General features: G+C 37.0%; 1 protein-coding gene across 1 annotated transcript in view; it reads left to right on the plus strand.

Moving 5' to 3' along the window:
- Positions 1–1,506, plus strand: part of HCRTR2 (hypocretin receptor 2) — an 83,157-nt gene extending 81,651 nt beyond the window's left edge. Inside the window, exon 7 of the mRNA XM_024557940.3 lies at positions 1,277–1,506. Coding sequence (XP_024413708.1) covers positions 1,277–1,506 — 230 coding nt within the window. The remainder of the gene's footprint in view (positions 1–1,276) is intronic.
- The last annotated feature ends 16,763 nt before the right edge of the window (positions 1,507–18,269 follow it).

Consider the following 18,269-nt stretch of genomic DNA (forward strand, 5'->3'; position numbering starts at 1 on the left):
ATTTCTACCTCCAAATATAATATGGTAAATATATGGTAAAATAAGCAATTTATTTTATTGCATATTTAATAAAGTATGTATATTTTGTAACTCCCATTTGGCCTTCTGGGTTATAAAAATAAAAAAGACAACCAGTCAATTAGATATTTTTAAAATAATTTTTTCACACATTGCATATACCCTATATGTATTATTTTTATTCCTCCTTCAGAAAATCGGGTGGTGTTTGTGTGAGGTTTGTTCTGTATTCAGTTGCCCCTGTTCATGCCTTTCATTGCTACACCCAATTCCAGTCTCTGAAACAGACTACATTCAGTTGGAGACAGCTAGGTTTGACTGCTCACGTGCTGTTTGAAGGGACAAGGGGCCTTGTGGAGCTGTCCTTGGAAAGCAGTGGGGAAGCAATTGCCGAGGGATTAGATTTGACTAAAGCTCTGGGTCTTGCACGAAGTGTTTGAAATAGAAGCCCAGTACCCAAGTCAAAGTGCTAGTTTGTGGTTGAGAGTTAGGCAAGGCAGTTGATAATCACTGAGGACTTAGGTCCCTGCTATTGTCTTGGCCCTTAACCTTGATCTTCCTATTTGATAATTCAATAACCCAGTTTGGTCATTGAGGCTTGAAGAAAATGAATTATGATTCCCAACACTGCCATTTATCCTTAAGAAGGTAATTGTTTCATTTTCATACCTCTCTAATTTCATGTCAGTAATTTAAATACAAGGAATAATTTCTTAATTTTTGTTTCAGTTTGTTGTACTGCCTATGCAGATTATGAAACTTTAGAGACTTTGTAGATATTTTAAGATATTTTCTAGATATTTTGTTCAATTGATTGTTTTGGTAGAACAGTTTTTTTTTTCAGAGTAAAATGGGTAATGTCTGTATAGTTTGGGCTGTGTACACCATAAGTTTTATCATTTTTGAAACTATTAAATATTTCTGGGTATTCTTCTAATGCTGATCACTTTATTATAGTTAATTAGTTAAAAATAACCCACATTCACAAACATATAAGGTTTGACTAGAAAGGAATGAAACACACTGCAAATATCACGCATGAAAAGCAGTCTCATTATTTTATGAAAATACCTGATTGCTTCACGTCTACCATGCTTCCACTAAGGCAATTTCCTTTTCCTAATTTCCCCATCTTTGCAAAATGTGACACCTCATTGTTAGTTTGGCTCAAGGGAGCAACTCGGTTGTACCCTACTCGTGACTTGTTAAAACATATTTATGCACAGTTCTTTTTCCTTTCATTCCCCTGGTTTGCCAGGAAAATTTCGAGAGGAATTTAAAGCTGCATTTTCTTGCTGTTGCCTTGGAGTGCACCATCGCCAGGAGGATCGGCTCGCCAGGGGGCGCACGAGCACAGAGAGCAGAAAGTCTCTGACCACCCAGATCAGCAACTTGGATAACATATCCAAACTCTCGGAGCAAGTCGTGCTCACCAGTATAAGCACACTCCCAGCAGCCAATGGAGCGGGGCTGCTTCAAAACTGGTAGCATATTTATTCACATGACAAGGATGCCTGAGTAAAACTTTTCTTTTTTTTTAAATCTCTGTACACAGAAATTTTATTATCTGAACGATCTGAAGCTAAAATTACTTTGTGGACCCATTTTTGAAAAAGAAAAACCTATTGCTCTTTGGAAATAAAAGTCGGTTTAAACTAATTTCTCAACTTTTGATTTAAATATCGTAGAAATTTAACCTTCAGCTGAATTTACTTCAGGCTATTTCACTTTTGGTTTCCTGTATTATGATTTGTGTCAATTAAATGTTTAAGAATTTCCTATTCTAATTGTCACTTCAATCTCACATTCAAATTGGTTGCTAAAAATTAACAAAAGTTCTCCAATAATCTTTGGGCAACTAAAAGAAGTATCAATTACTAACTCTGAATTAACAAAACATGTTAGTTGACGTTATAGTTTTAAAAAATCACAAAAGACTGTTGTTATGATGTGTTATCTCAGAGAATATTTATATACAAAATAGCATATTATATTAGATAACTCAAAAGCTACCTTTCAAATCTATATAAAAATAAATGTATTAAACTTTATTTTCCACGAATTTTATCGCTCAGTAACACGATTTTCTCAGGTTTGTATATATACCATTTCTCATCTCAACATATGGCCAGTAAGGCACAGTATTAAAATAGAAATTTTGGAGTAGCTTACAAACACATAATAATTTTCATCTCTAAGACTTCAACATTTAAGTAACATAAAATCACATTATTACACTCTTCTAACCAGTGAAAATGATGTAGTCAGCCTTGGTGGATTAAGTTAAAAAGTGTGATTTACAAAGAAAAAGAGCAGTGGACTATTAAATCACAGCTGGGTTCTGTATTGCACAGGTTAATGCCAGGGAGATTTGATGGTAAACATTTGCATTTATTGAAATCCCATACACGTGTATCAAAGACACACCAGAAAGCACCCTCTGGACAGGGTATTGCCATGAAGATTTGATGGTAAATATTTTCACTTATTTAAATTCTATAAACATTTATCAAACACCTAACAAGAAAGCACCAGCTGTGCTAGGTGCTAGGAAATGAGGTGGGGGTGGATGTAAATGTGCCTTTAACAGAGCTCAGGTCTGCTGAGGGAGAGGAGGGGACGGAGCCTGCAGGGCAGCAAAGCATTGTGAGGGAGTGTTCCCACGCCTACAGAGCAGCGACGCCAGCGGTGGTGCAGTTCCTCACCCGGGAGGTTGCCGTTTCTTTGTTTCTATTTAATTATAATGACAATGCTGATGTCCGCCAATTCCACCAGGGCGTGTGGCTGAAAGCCAGGTGACTAGGCTAATACAGAGGCTTGCCCTTCATCTGCACACAAATGAGTAGGAGTGCAGTATATTTTGTACAAAGGTAAGCTCTGGGGTTCAAAGCCCTGAATAGTCCAAATTTGTTTTTCTGCAATTTTTCTCTCTGATTCAAATATTCACTTCAAAGTTAACTTGAAAGTAAAAGATATTTTCATGAAAACTTGCTCTCATATCATAGTAGCAGGTGTTCTTATTTTAATTGAAACAAGATCTGGAGAACAATATTTAAGACAGATTTTCATAGAAGATAAAAATTACCGTGTGTTTTTTGCTTTTACCCAACTCATCACTTTCAGAAAGAAGTCATAACGAACAAATGATCCACTAGTTGTTTTTGTATTTTAGAATTGGGGATTGCCTTGTGCTTTTTACTACTCAAAGCAAAAACTACTCTCACATATGAGGTTTATTAAAATTATGTTGCTAGTTAGCAAAATAATGTCAGTGAACACAAAACATTGTAACTCTCTTCTTTACCACCTTTGTACATTTGAGAACTTTTTTCTCATTTATATTGCATGAAAGGAGAGTTGTAATTTTCAGGTTGTGATGGAAGCAAGCACTTTAAATAGTTTGAAGACATCTTCAGATAATATTGATAATATGCCTTAATAGTTAAGTAATATCTCAGAGTAAGAGCTAACTCCTTTAGACCCTAATATATCTAGTTCTTTATCATGTAAGAATGAGAGAAACTGAAAGGAGGAGAGAGAACAGGAAGGAGAAAGAGAGAGAGGCAGGGGTTGTGTGATTGTGTACTAAGTTCAGACTCAGAAGCCAAAATGCCTTTGCTCTAAACCCATGATTCCCAGAGTGTGATTCCTGAACCACTAGCATCACCTGAGATTTTATTAGACACGCAAATTTCCACCCTATCTCAGAACTGCTGAATCAGAAACTTTGGGGGCGGCATCCAGGAATCTGTGTGTTAACAAGCCCTACAGGTGATTCTGATCCACCCTAAAATTTGAGAACCACTGCTTCAAATACTACCACCTGGCACCTGTTGATTAGGCCATGTGATATAAAGTATTTTACCTCACAGGCATCTACAATAGGGATCACCGCCATCCCTACTGTCAGCCTGGTTGGAGGTCTGAAAGAAGAGTATCGGTGCCGAATGTCACTCAGTGTGGCCTCAGTCAAAGAGATTATGGTTTAGGAAACAGTTGTCCCTGAGTTACAAGTGCCATGTGAAGGACAGCTGATTTTAGGGCCCCCATGTGTTTTATGGCTATCTGGATGACTCCAGTTCCTATCAAAAAACTTTCAAATTTCCAATTTTATTTACACTTACTAAGGCTAAGTTTGAGGAAGCAGTTTCTAAGAGGGAACATTCACTGGGAGGAAAAGCAAACAAACATCAGTTCTTATGAGAAACTGAGAGAGTGGAGGAATAATAGACTGTGCATATTGCTCTCAACACGTTCAAACTGGAATCCTTCTCAGAGGTCTAGATCTAAATCCTCTTAATGGGAAAAGGTGAAGAAATAGGTGTTTCCCAAACCTGCCAATCTACGGAACAAAGGGTCAACTACTTACCTCATTATGTGCTAATAACACAAATGAGAAGACTTCTTATAAGAAGAATGTGTTCTGACTGTTTTATTCTATATATAGAATGTGTTATTTTTATATATTTCAAAGATTTAATGTAAAATGTCATTCATGTTACTGAAATTTGTTATTAATGGTATGAGATAATAATTTTATCTAATAGAGGATCCACTTGAATTTCATTATTTTTGAACTACAAATCCATGAAAAGTGTCATAGTTGAATTTATTTATTCTTGGTAAAATATGACTATAGTTTCTGAGGAAAATGACTTCTAAGTTCTCCAAGGCTAGGAGCTTTTCTTGGATATTAAATAACTATTACAAATCATTGATGGGTTAATTTCAAAAGTGTTAGGCACAATAATGTTGAATTTCATTTCCAATGTATACTGTTTTAATGAAGATACAGGTAAAAATGCCCATAAAATATAGTTTGAATATACATAAACCTGGAATATCAAAATGACAAATCCTGAAGACACTTATGGAAACAAATGGTGAGGAGGGCTATTATTATTTTATTAGTAGTGTAATAGTAGAATGTTATATTGAGTAGAATATTACTCGATATAATCATAATTGTATTCACTTGCATTTCAGAAAAGTCTGGGTAGTCATAATTTAGGAAGCTTTTCAATTCTCGTTAATTTTACAACAGATGACTTTTCTACTTCCTGTAGGTTACAAGTAAAAAAAAAAGTAAATTTTATTAGGGTCATGTGCAACTAGTTTTCAAATGGCATGAAGCAAAATAATAGAATTTTTTAGAGCAGATATGTAAACAGAGAAAATACTGTTAATATAAGTCTATTCTATTACCTTATATACCACAGAAAATGAACTGCAAAGGCACGAAAAATGCTGTTATCTCCCCAAATTTGAAGGAGATTGTTTTCTAGAGACTATTGAAATTAAAGAGGAGGCAAAAAGCTCTCTCCCAGTTGCCACGTATTTCTATTATCGTATATTTTCTTGACCAACTTTGTAGTTACAGTGTCTTTACGTGTTTCATGAACTGTGTTTACACAACTGCTGTATGCCGCGTCTGTAGCATGATGTCGCTTGTTGAACCCTCAACTGACACACTTCAAGTTCTTTCTGCCTGACTTACTGTGTCTTCATGAAAAAAGTTTTATCACATCCAACGTGATAGTACCCCCACGACTGTGAAGGACGCTCATTGTGTAGTTTTTTTAAGTAAAAAATATTCAGAATTCAATAATCACATCCACATTGTCCTCTATCGTATGAAAAATCTTGTTGTTGATTCGATAAGTTGGATATTCGCTCATAATTAGTGTCAAATCGTTGCAGTTAAGGATTGAATTAAGCCCTGTGGTTCAGTTCTTAATAACCAAGATATTTTTTCCAATAAGTTTATATAACCAAGGATAATCATGATATACAAGGTTTTTAATGTTGTTTAAGAACAGGGATTATAATAAAGAGGGTTAAGATTAATACAGAAATATTTCATAAAATTATGTAAAACCACATGTACATAGAGCATTACATTTTGGAGCTTTTATCTGAGTCAAGAGACTTGGAGAAAATGATGACTTGTGATTTTCAATTTAGTAGACTAGTAAGTATAGCATTTACATAAGTAAGCAATTTTTTCTTCTTGATTATATGTAACACTTAGCACTATTTTAAGTTTAATGATACATTTTTAAAATGTATATTTTCTACTTATTATTTACCTAAATGATTCTGAGAAATGACAGAATCAACTACCGAGGATTTTGATTTAAAATTCATTTTTATTCAGCACTGTATATTTTTATTTTAAAAAATATTTTATTTATTTATTTTTAGAGCAAGGAGAAGGGAGGGAGAAAGAGAGGGAAACATCATGTGGTTGTCTCTTGAGCTCCCCCTACTGGGAACCTGGCCTGCAACTCAGGCATGTGCATGACTGGGAATCGAACCTGCGACCCTCTGATTTATAGGCCAGTGCTCAATCCACTGAGCCACACCAGCCAGGGCAGCACTGTTTATTTTAACTTGTATCAAAAATGAAGCTGAATTAACTTTGAATTAATTTAATTTGACTCCTAGAAAATATGATTTGAGGGTGGGGTATTTTCTAAAGACAAAGTGAAGCTCTCAGTAAAAATCCCAAGGTACACTAGCTATTTCAGTGGGAGGATGCTTTGCTTTGAGTGATCCATTGTCACAGAGTAGAGACTCACCACTCCTCCTCCTCAGTTAGCCCTGGGGAGAGGACAGCCATCTTCACTTTCACCTACATCAGTGGCATGAATGGGAAGTAAGGTATCAAAAAAAGGTTTCTTGAAGCACCTCTATGGCCTTGCCCTGCTTTCACCGTTTCTCCCTCTCCAGCTGCAGTTCCTACCCCTAGTCCTACCCCCAAGCTAAGCATTGGCTGACCTACCTCCACAGCCTGCCACAGCCTGCCGTTGGCCTACAGAGCTCCCTGACCTTCCGTCAGCCCAACGTCTTAGGTTCTCATTGTCTTCTCTGGTAAACCAATGGCAAGTGGTTAATTTGAGAACAAAAATGAAGCAGAGCTCAAGGAAAAAGGAAAAAAATTACATTTTTATACTCAAAAATTTACAATTTTACACCTTTGAAAAAGCAGTCCATTTTCTTCCCAGAATATCTGTATTTGTCAGGGGCCTTCTGGGTCTGTGTCAGCTCCCTTTCCAAGCTCCAGCTAAGCTTGTTGCCTCAACCTGGAAGGAATCCCCATTTTGAGATTCTTAGGCCAAGGTCACAGCAGGTCACTAGGGACATATGCCTAAGGAGCTACTGCTTGTGCCACTTTAGGAAACAAACATCTAGTCCATCCATTCCTGTTCAGAGGCTCAGCTCCTAGGCAATAACAGAAAGATAATACTCAATTTAAAAAAGTACAAACTGTTGTTGGTGATGCAGTTTCTAATCAATTTCACAGCATTTGGGTTAATATAATAGTTTCCAAAGAGAGAATGGTGCAGACGTAATGTTTGTGACGCTGGAAAAGCCTTAACAGTATATGGCAACATGAAGCTTAATTTACTACAGATCTATGAACAAGAGCATCTCCAAAAAGAAGTGATGTTCCCTTTCACAGGAGCACAGATGTAGAAGCTCTCCTTAGAAACAGTTCAGGTACATGAGGCAGGAAACTTGTGTATAAAGCTGTGTCTACGTCATTCAAAAAGCCATTAAAGAATGAAAATAGGATCATTTTACAATATTACCGACATATACATGTGTGTATGCATTTGTGTGTGTAACTGAGTTATAGGTAACTGATTGTAATCCATCAATTGATAGATCGATAGATAGTAGGTAGATAGATATCAGTGTTATTTAGTTTGAGAGTATCCCACAATGTATATTAAGTTTATATCCTGGCCTTTTAAAGACTTCCCTTCTTCATCTAGTTTACTCCCTCTCTTAAATTACAACTTTTATTTTGGTGGCCAGTTTTCCTCAATGTTTACAAATACCTAGGTTCCATATTTCTGCTGTCCTAGAAAGACTCTTCCCTAACACAACTAACTAACTTCCTAACTTCCTTCCTTCCTTCCTTCTTTCCTTCCTTCCTATTTATTTAGCAAGCACTCCTATGGTTATAACAATTTGTGACAAATGAGAAGGATAAATCTCTACACCACCTATGTCCTCCCAAATTTCCTGAAAGTGGTCAGCAAGACTCTGAGGTTCCTGATGCCACAGACCTACTCTGCATTGCTCACTGCTATGTTCCTGGTCTCTAGAACGATGCCTGGAAGATAGAAGTTACTGGATAAATATTTCTTGAATTAATGAATCGATAATCTACACATGACATTTTCCCCCCCATTTTGTTCTTTTCCATTTTCTCCCAATTCTTTCCATATGCCTTCTGGAACTTCCTTTCCACTGAGAGAAAAACATCCTATATTCTAAGAGTCTACATCACTCATACTTTTTTCCTGTACCAAAATTAAGCCATATGTTGAGAACCCAAATTACCATTCTCCAACCCCCCTCCAGAACTCTCCTCCTCACTAGTCCTAAACCCATGTGACTACTCTTCCATTCATAAGCAGAAGTTGGCCCTTTTGCGGGACTTGACCATTATTGATCTCTCTCTGTTGCTGGCACTGCCAACCTCCTGATCTCTCTTCCCGTCACTCACCTACATCAGATCCTGACTTGAAGTCTGACTGTCCAGCCCTGGGTCCATGTAGACAATACGCCCAGAATCCAGCTTTATATTTCCTTGGTCTTTGACTGCCACTGTTTCTCATTAAACCATTCTCATAGTTTTACATGGTATAGCTCATAGGCTGCACCTTATTTCTACCACTTAAGACAACAGATCCTTCTCTGAAATGCAAACCCTCATAGTCTATTCTGAGCCCACGATTGCTTATCCATCCTTTAATATCACACTCATGTTCCCACTACAACTTTCCTTCTGAACCCCAATGGGAGTCCCAATTTTTTTTTTTTTTTTACCATTTTATTTAATCCTGATTCACTAGTCTCATCCTGGACTTGCCTTCTTCCCCACCCAGAGACAAACAAGAACATCGGATAGAATTGCACATCTTCCCATGCATGATTTACTTAAAAAAATATTCTTGTCGCCCTGACAGTTCTCATACAACCAAGAGCCTTCTGTCCCGTAGTGTTAAACATCAATGCACCAAGCAAGGCATAAAAGCCTTACTGAATTAGATGCCAGGCCAGCCACCCTTCTTTCACATGGGATTGCACTCAGAGACTCACCTCTCCTGGTGGGAAGTCTGCTGTGGCACTAATCACAGAGCTTTCTTTACCCCAGCTCTGCTCTCGTTGGCCCTTATTATTCTTTCTCCTGTGCCAGAAGCGGTTCTGAAAATAATGTCATTATTTACAAGTTCTCTTTAAAACTACATAACTTTGTCTAATTTGATTTTGCCAATCCTTTAAAACTCTTCTTATTGTCTAATGTTGGCTTTTAACTGTGTGTGGGAGTAGGAGTAAGGGACCTCATTTTTTCTTAACTATTAATAATTTCCTCATGTATTCACATTTTTTAAATAGTAAATTATCCATTTGAGATCCATCTGCAGCCGGGACTCTTTTACTTTATACTCCCTGCGGCTTTACTCCTTTTGAGAGCTGTTGTCATAGTAGGACTCACATTCTCATCCTCGGCCATCACAAAAGGATGGCAGAACTCCACTCATTTCATCATAAAGCTAATAATATTGCATTTTCCTGCTCCACGAGGACGGTTCTCCATGTGCTCCATCAAACATTTTGGCTTTTAAGAACTGATTTAATTTATTAGAATATTTATTCGACAACTCTATCTTTCTCTTTACAAAGTGCGTCTCTTTCTTTGCATCTATATCCTACCAATTCTAAGGGCCCACTTTTGTCGTGTGAGAATCTAGTCTAGGCTTTTAGAATGTATCATTATAAGGAAGCATCTGCAAACCATGTTTTTGTTCATTTCTTTTGTTTTACCAATAGAATCACTTCATTTTAAATGATACTCCATGGTTTTTACACACCTGTTGTTGAAGGGGACTTTTCTTTACTTCCTTGACCATAAATTATGCTCTTACAGTGATTTATTTTGCACGTTTCTGAAATGAAGTGAGATCGTGTAGTTCAGATGACTGGGAAAGACACGATATTCCCCTCATCCCATTGGCAGGAATCTGGGATTCAAAAGTCAGTAGCACTCTACATATTCTTGTGGGAGGCCCTTTCAGGCCTGTCACTCACCAACAACTTACACACCGTGAAAGTCAGCCCTACGTGCAACTTGTTCCAGAAGCATCCCCTGTCTCTTCTTCAGAGTTCGGGCAAGCCCTGCTAGGAGTGATGCTTGACTGGTTCTGAAGCACACTACTTCTCGAGGGTCAGGGTGTGTCAAGATGTTCCCTTGACACGATTTTCTAATGGGGCGACACATCAGAGAGCGCTTCCCCTCAAAATATTTGAAACATTTGGTTTAATACAATGTTTGAGTCTGATAAATATATAATCCCTTCCCCTGTTACATAGCATAGAATGATAGTATTTTATACACATAGAACAAACTCACATTGCTGATAGGAGAATCCAAAATGGACAACTGAAACAGCTTTCTAATTGCTACCATCAAAAAGAGCTTTAAATAAAACAGTTTAAATACACATCATTATATTGTATAAGTGTGCCCCAATAATGCCACCAACAAAGAGTTGTGCAATTTGATGCTCCTAAACTAAGATTCTAGCTAGTGTAAATCGTGGTCACCCATACAACAAGACACCTCATCCAGTTAAGCTTGGGCTTGTTTTTCAACCGTGAACTGTATTTATGTAATTGGAGGGTGTATCAGCATAGTGACGCTTAATGCGGCTTTCAGTGAGTGATTTACGAGGCCATGGTAGAATGGCTGCAGTTTTTGATTATACTTTGTTTCCCAACTAAAATTATGGTGGCCAGGCTCTCGTGGCAGGGACCACTGACCCATCTCTGCTTCAGAATCCCCCGAGAGTCTTGTTAAAAATGCAGATCCCCCAACACCACCCCAATTCCCTGCTTTAGCTGGTCTGGGGTGAAACTCGGGGATTCTGATTTAGCCAGTCCAGGCTGGCATTTGGCCACTAAATGTATTCCCTGGGACTCTAGGAGGTCAGTCGCTCACTTTTCTGTTTTAGACCAACTCCTTCATATCTTTAGGAGAATATTTGCAGTCCATGGGCCTCTCTGCCCACTTTTGACTGAAACAGGCAGCATTTCATTTAAGCCATTGCCCTTGTTTGCTTTCTTATTTTCAGAACATGTCAACCTAACAGCAGTTTCATGAGAGCTGTGTTATATGACTCTGCTCTTTTCTGGTTAACACAACTATTTCAGGCTCTTGTCAAGATGCGCAGGTGTCCTTCCAGTGACACATTTTCAACTAACAATATTTGATAACAAAAAAGTTGTAAGCCAAAGCAAAACTCTGTCACCACCAGATGGTATCACTTTGGATGTGACTATAAATAGACTTCCAAATGGCCTTTCAGAAACTAACTGGAGATAATTAGAAGAACTTATACAGCATGCTATTGTCCTCCACATATTAAAACGGAAGACAGGAAACAATGCCCTTGGGGAATTTTCTGTAGGATATGCAGTCTTTTTTTTCCCTCCAGTTATTTTAAAAAGTGATCCTCAAATTATTCCCAAGTGGAACTGTGTCCTCTCATTCTTTCTTAGTACAGTAAACACAGACACACGCACAGACTCCGTATGTCTCACTGAACTTTGGTATGAAGATAGTGCCCTTCCTGAGGAGCATTGCAAGGAAGAGCACTAAGAACATGTTACTATGCTTACTTAACAATGTGGAGGGCTCGTCCATAGCATCCCAAGGCATATGATCAAGGAGAATATAAAGAAAACTTTCTGCCTAAACTTAGTCCACAAATACTTGCTTTCATTTTAAGAACATTGCACAATTTGCTATCCAAAAAAATTGCACTCACTTTTCAAATTGCCTGCCAGAAGCATTAGAGGCGAATCTGTTGCTTGTCCACTCACACCTGAACAAGTATACAGAAGGTCACGGCCAACATGGTATGGGCTAATCCATGTGTAGCTTCACTTTTTTTTACCTCTATTCTTTCCGATTTGCCACCATTCCCTGCATTTTGTGTTCCTATTGGACCTAAATTATTTTTGAAACAAATATGTCTGTTTGAATGCACAAAAGACAAACATACCTAGAAAAATTTAAAGAGATTACTGTTAAACAAAACTACAATTAGCTATAGAACTACATATACATTTGTACATTTCAGCAAATGATTTTTAAAAAAATTAATAACCTGTAATAGAGAGGGAGGACACGAACTAACAAAAACTATGAATCAGGTATAAATGCAGGTTTTGGTCCCCAGTCTCTCTGACTGTGGCTTCTGTGGAAGACATTGTACTGGCTCAACACTGTCTCTGCCCGTGTCACAGCGGAAGAGTGAGCATCCCTGCTTTATGTACCTCGGGCCCCGCCCTGACAAGGTGGAATTTGGTAACCCTCTACACCATGAGGACTCTCTGTAACCATTTTATTTACAAATATCTGTCAGAAAGGATTTTTGAAATGTCAAATCCATTTAAATGCTTTCCCAATTTTTTAATGGGTTTCAAATCCTGATGGACATCTCAGTTATGATTTTTTTCACAGCACTATACAATAAATCTAAATTTTTTTCACTTCAAAAAAATGTCCTCCCCAACTTAACTTCTTGGCCATTAAGTATATATTAGACTTAATATTTACATTTTCCTTTTTTTCCCCATCCTCCACCCTCTCCCCTTTGGAAACTGTCAGCTTGTTCTCTATACCTATGGGTCTGTTTCTGTTTTGTTTTGCATATTCATTTAATTTGTTCTTTTAGATTCTACATGTAAATGAGATCGTATGGCATTTGCCTTTCTCTGTCTGACTTATTTCACTTAGCATAATATGCCCTAGGTCCATCTATATTGTCATAAATGGCAAGATTTCATTTTTTATTGCTGAATAATATTTCTTGCATATATATATATATATATACACACACACATGTATATGTATGTATATATACACACACAAATACCACCTCTTCTTTGCTCATTCATCTATTGGCTACTATTAGTAATGCTACAGTAAACATAAGGGTGCATGTATCTTCTCAAATTAGTATTTTATTAGTATTTTTGTTTTTATTCTACTTCTCAAATTACAAGTGGAATCATTGGCCATATGACAGCTTTATTTTTAATTTTTTGAGGAAACTCCATACTATTTTCCACAGTGGTTGTACCAATCTGCATTCCTACCAACAGTGCAAGAGGATTTTATTTTCTCCACATCCTCACCAACACTTGTTCGTTTATTTATTGGTGATGGCCATTCTGATAATTGTGAGATGACATCTCATTGTGGTTTTAATTTGCATTTCTCTGATGACCAGTGATGTTAAGCATATTTTCATTGGCCATCTATATGTCTGCTTTAAAGAAATGTCTATTCAGGTCCTCTGTCCACTTTTTAATTAGGTTTTTGGGGGGTGTTGAGTTATATGAGTTCTTTATAAATTGTGGATATTAATTCCTTATTGAATGTATCATTTATAAATTTTTCTCATTCAGTACATTATCTTTTTGCTTTCTTGATTATTTCATTCATTGTGCAAAACCTTTTTAGTTTTATATAATTCCACATGTTCTTTTTTTCCTGTTTCTCTTGCTCAGGGAGACAGACCCAAAAAGATATTGCTAGGAGTGATGTCAAAGAGTTCACTGCCTATGTTTTCTTCTAGGAGTTTCAGTTTCAGGTCTATGATTTTCTTAAGGCTAAAAAGGTAAACATGTTTTAGAAAGTATAAACAACCAGTAATTTACTAAATATCCTTCAGAATCCTGCAGTACCACTTATCTTCTCAATAAATTATAGTTTGGGTCTTTTCATTTAGTTATTTTCTCCCCTATTAGCCCTTAAGGCGGGGCCATACTCATAAGATTTGTATGGCAACCTCTGGGACTAGCACAGTGTCTCCTAAGATGCAGGCACCCAATGAACCTTTGTTGACTAAACCAGTAAATGAAGAACACCTATCCAACACTGTGCTTTACACCAGTAAATTATGAAAAGAGTTGGGATCAATATGGACATTGTTCATAAAGAAAAATAAAATATTGCATGTTTACTACTTACCTAAACACTGCAATAAGAGGGGAATACAGATGAAAAGAACCAAATCGTTGCCCACATTAAGCTAACCCTTTGGCGAGGAAGAATACAAACAAAAAATTTTTAAATCAATTTTTAGATGTTAGATGTTAGACAGGATATAACTTTTGGCCCTGCCTAGAGGAAAGTAGATTTGGAAGAAAAAACCTTTGCCGGAATTTCACAGCAAAAATGAGGATTGCACTTTGAGCTGAAGGGACAGATCCACAATGGGAAAGGCATGCGGGACAGCATGACTTCTTCAGGAATGACATGTACTTTAAAGGGAAAATGGGGGACCATGACAGGAAATGGCATTAAATGTGTAGGAAGAGGTAGATAGTATAAAGCTTTTCATAATGTTCAAGGAAATTTGAAACTTGTGTTATACACTAGGGAACAATTTAGGAATTCTATCCAGAGAAGTCATGTGATTAGATTTTGTTTCTGGAGAGCCTTGCAGCCGGGAATTTGAGAGTGGGATATTGTAATCTCAGGTATCAGGTAGGTTTTTACGGAACTGTCATCTTCAAGAATAATAGTTGGATCTAAACCAAGGCAGTGGCTGTGGGGCTGGAAAAGAAACACTAGATTTAATATATAGGTAAAGATTTGGGAAAAGAGAGAAGTGTCACATTAATGTTTAATTCTTCTTACCATGAATCCAAGCCACCAACCATGTTAACAGAGGTAATGCTCTTCTAGTAGCTGATGTGATTGAAATGCTTTTTTAAGTTTGCCCTTCTCCCTTGGTAACATGCTCTGTTCTGACTGTGTGTATTTATGAGTGAGGCAAAGTTAGGCAGATGTTCACTCTGTGAGTTGTCCTTTTTCTCTTTTACCCCTAACAAATGACCCTCATCATTCTGCAATATATTGCCTCAGGCACCACAAAACTGCTGCCAATGTGCCACTCTTGGAGTCAAGAATCTGCCACTATCCTTGACCAGCCTGCTCTGCTTAAGGTGGTCTTGGTGTACCAGCATGGCCACTGAGGGTTCTCTTCTCTCCCCCTCTCTTCCAGTGTGTGTTTGTGGGTGTATGTTTGAGACTGTGGTTATGTCTAATGAATATATAGAAAAGAAGAGGCCAAGTTTTCTGCTCTTGTGTTTCAAGTCTCAAGTCCAAGTCTTACAGGCTCTTTAATGGTACAGTTTAAACTTGGGCTGCTATTTCTCAAGGGGCCACCCTTTTGTCAATTGAAATTCAAAATTTCATTTCAGTGCCCCAAGTCTATAGTCCCTTAGATGTGATAGAACTATGTGGCTAGGCAGGAGCAGATGTCAGCTAATATCATAGTTATTAGTGAAAAGTTGAAAACTTTTCCTCTATGATCAAAAACAAGATAAAGGTGTTCCCTCTTACTACTCCTATTCAACAGAGGACTGGAAGTCCTAGCCAGAGCAATCGGGTAAGACAAAGAAATAAAAGGCATCCAAATTGGAAAGGAAGAAGTAAAATTGTTTTTATTTGCAGATGGTATGATCTTCTATATGAAATATCCTACAGATCAACACAAAAAAACTGTTGGAATGAATCAATGAATTCAGTGAAGTGCAGGATATAAAATCAACATACAGAAATCAGTTGGGTTTTTATATGTTAATAATGAAACATCTAAAAAGAAATAGTAAAGAAAGCTATCCCATTTACAATAGCATAAAAAGAATAAAATATTAAAATTAAATTTAACCAAGGAGGTGAAAGATCTATACCATGAAAATTATAAGACTTTGATGAAAGAAACTGAAGACACAAAAAATATGCAAAGGCATATATACTGTGTTCATGGGTCAGAATTGTTATTGTTAAAATGTCCATACTACCCAAAGCCATGAATAGATTCAATGTGACCAATATCAAACTTCCACTGTCATTTTTCATAAAAGTAGAAAAAAATCCTAAAATTTGTATGAAACTTCAAAAGATCGTGAGTAGCCAAAGCAATCTTGAGAAACAACTAGAAGCCAGAGGCATCAAAATTCCTGATATCAAACTATATTACACTGCTGTAGTAATCAATACAGTAGTATACTAGTGTATGAACAGACATATAGATAATTGGAACAAAACAAAGAGCCCATCAATAAATGCATACTTATACTGTCAACTAATATTTGACAAGGGATCCAAGAATACACAGTGGGGAGGAGATAGTATCTTCAACAAATAATATTGGGAAAACTGAATTAACCACATCTAGAAAAATAAAATTAGACTCCTGTGTTACATAACATAAAAATTAACTCAAATGAATTGAATATTTAAATGTAAGACCTGATATCATAAAACTCCAAGAAGAAAACAAGGAAACGAGGTACCTGACATCAATCTTGGCAATGATTTTTTGGATATGACAATAAAAACACAAGCAACAAAAGCAAAAAATAAACAAGTGGGTTATATCAAGTGTGAAAGCTTCTAAAAAACAAAAGAAACAATAAGAAATCAGAGAGCAACCTATGAAATGAGAGATAATATTTGCAAAACATATATTGGATAAGAGAATAACATCCAAACTATGTAAAGAACTCATACATCTCAATAGCTAAAAAGTAAACAATTTGATTTAAGTGAGCAGAGTAACTGAATGCCCACTTTTCAAAAGAAGACATTCAAACAGCTAACAGGTACACGGAAAGATGTTCAACATCACTAGTCATCAGGGAAATGCAAATCAAAACTGTTATGAGATATAACCTCATACCTATTAAAACACACTCTCATCAAGGAAACACAAGATAACAAGTGTTGGTGAGGATATGAAGAAAAGAGAATGCTTGTGCACTGTTGGTGGAAATGTAAATGGTACAGCGACTATGGAAAACATAAAGATTCTTCAGAAAACTAAACTGGAACTACCATATGATCCAGCAAACCACTTCTGGGTATATGAGGTCTGTCTGTAAAAGTCCAGCCATTGTTAATATAAAGGGAAAGGTTTGAGTGACATCTATGTAGCTTGGCAGCCAAGGAGAGTGGACTGGAATGCACATGTGAGAACAATGACAACTTCACTGTACTTACTAGTCAGTGGGAGGTGGTAGATGCTGTTGAGTGAGCATGTGTACTGTGTGGCCACTGCATTCAAAATGACTGAGCAAGTAGAGCAATGAATCTGCATCAGATTTTGCTTTAAGCTTGAACATTCTTCCATGGAAAATACTCTGATGATTCAGAAGGCCGCATCTATGGACAGCTGGTGATCAGCAGCTTTATCACAACATGCTGGCTCATGCATCATGTCTTGTGCAGAGTTTTTGCCAGAACATCAAATCACCCAGGTGACTCAGCTCCCCTACATCCCAAATTTGGCACCTTGTGACTTCTGGCTTTTCCAAAATCTAAAATCACCTTTGAAAAGGAAGAAATTTCAGACTGTTGATGATATTCAGGAAAATATGATGGGGCAGCTGATGCAATTGGGAGAACTGTGTGAGGTCTCAAGGTGCCTACTTTGGTGGGGCTGAGGCATCTCTGTCCTATATACAATGTTTCTTCTATCTTGTATCTTCTTCAATAAATGCCTCTATTTTTCATAGCACATGGCTGGATACTTTCTGGACAGGCCGAAGGAAATGAAAACAGGGTATCAGACAGATATCTGTACTCTCATGATCACTGTAGCATTACTTAAAATAGCAACAATATGGAAACAATGTAAATGTCCACCAAAGAATGAGTGGCTAAAGAACATGTGGTACATACATATATGCTATGGAATGTTGTACATCCATGAGAAACAAGGACATGCTGCCATTTGCAACAGTATGAATGGGCCTTAAGGGCATTATGCTACGTGAAGTAAGTCAGAGAGAAAAAGACAAATACTGTATGAAATCACTTATATGAGGAATCTAAATAATCCACTCTCATAGAAACAGAATATGTTGGTGGCAACCAGGGGCTAGGTGGGTGGAAGTTTGGGGAAATAATGGTCAAAGTGTACACACTTGCAAGTAGAAGATAAATAAGCTCTGGAAATGTGATGCCCAGCGAAGTGATTACAATCAACAATACCGTATTACATACTTTAAATTTGCTAAGAGACTAGACCTTAAATATTCTCACACAAAAGGAAATAATAATTACGTGAGATGATAGAGGTATTAGTTAATACTATGATGATAATAGTATTAGAATATATATCAAATGAGCACATTGCACATATTAAACT

The sequence above is a fragment of the Desmodus rotundus genome, chromosome 11, assembly GCF_022682495.2.
Source record: "Desmodus rotundus isolate HL8 chromosome 11, HLdesRot8A.1, whole genome shotgun sequence".
Lineage (NCBI taxonomy): Eukaryota > Metazoa > Chordata > Mammalia > Chiroptera > Phyllostomidae > Desmodus > Desmodus rotundus.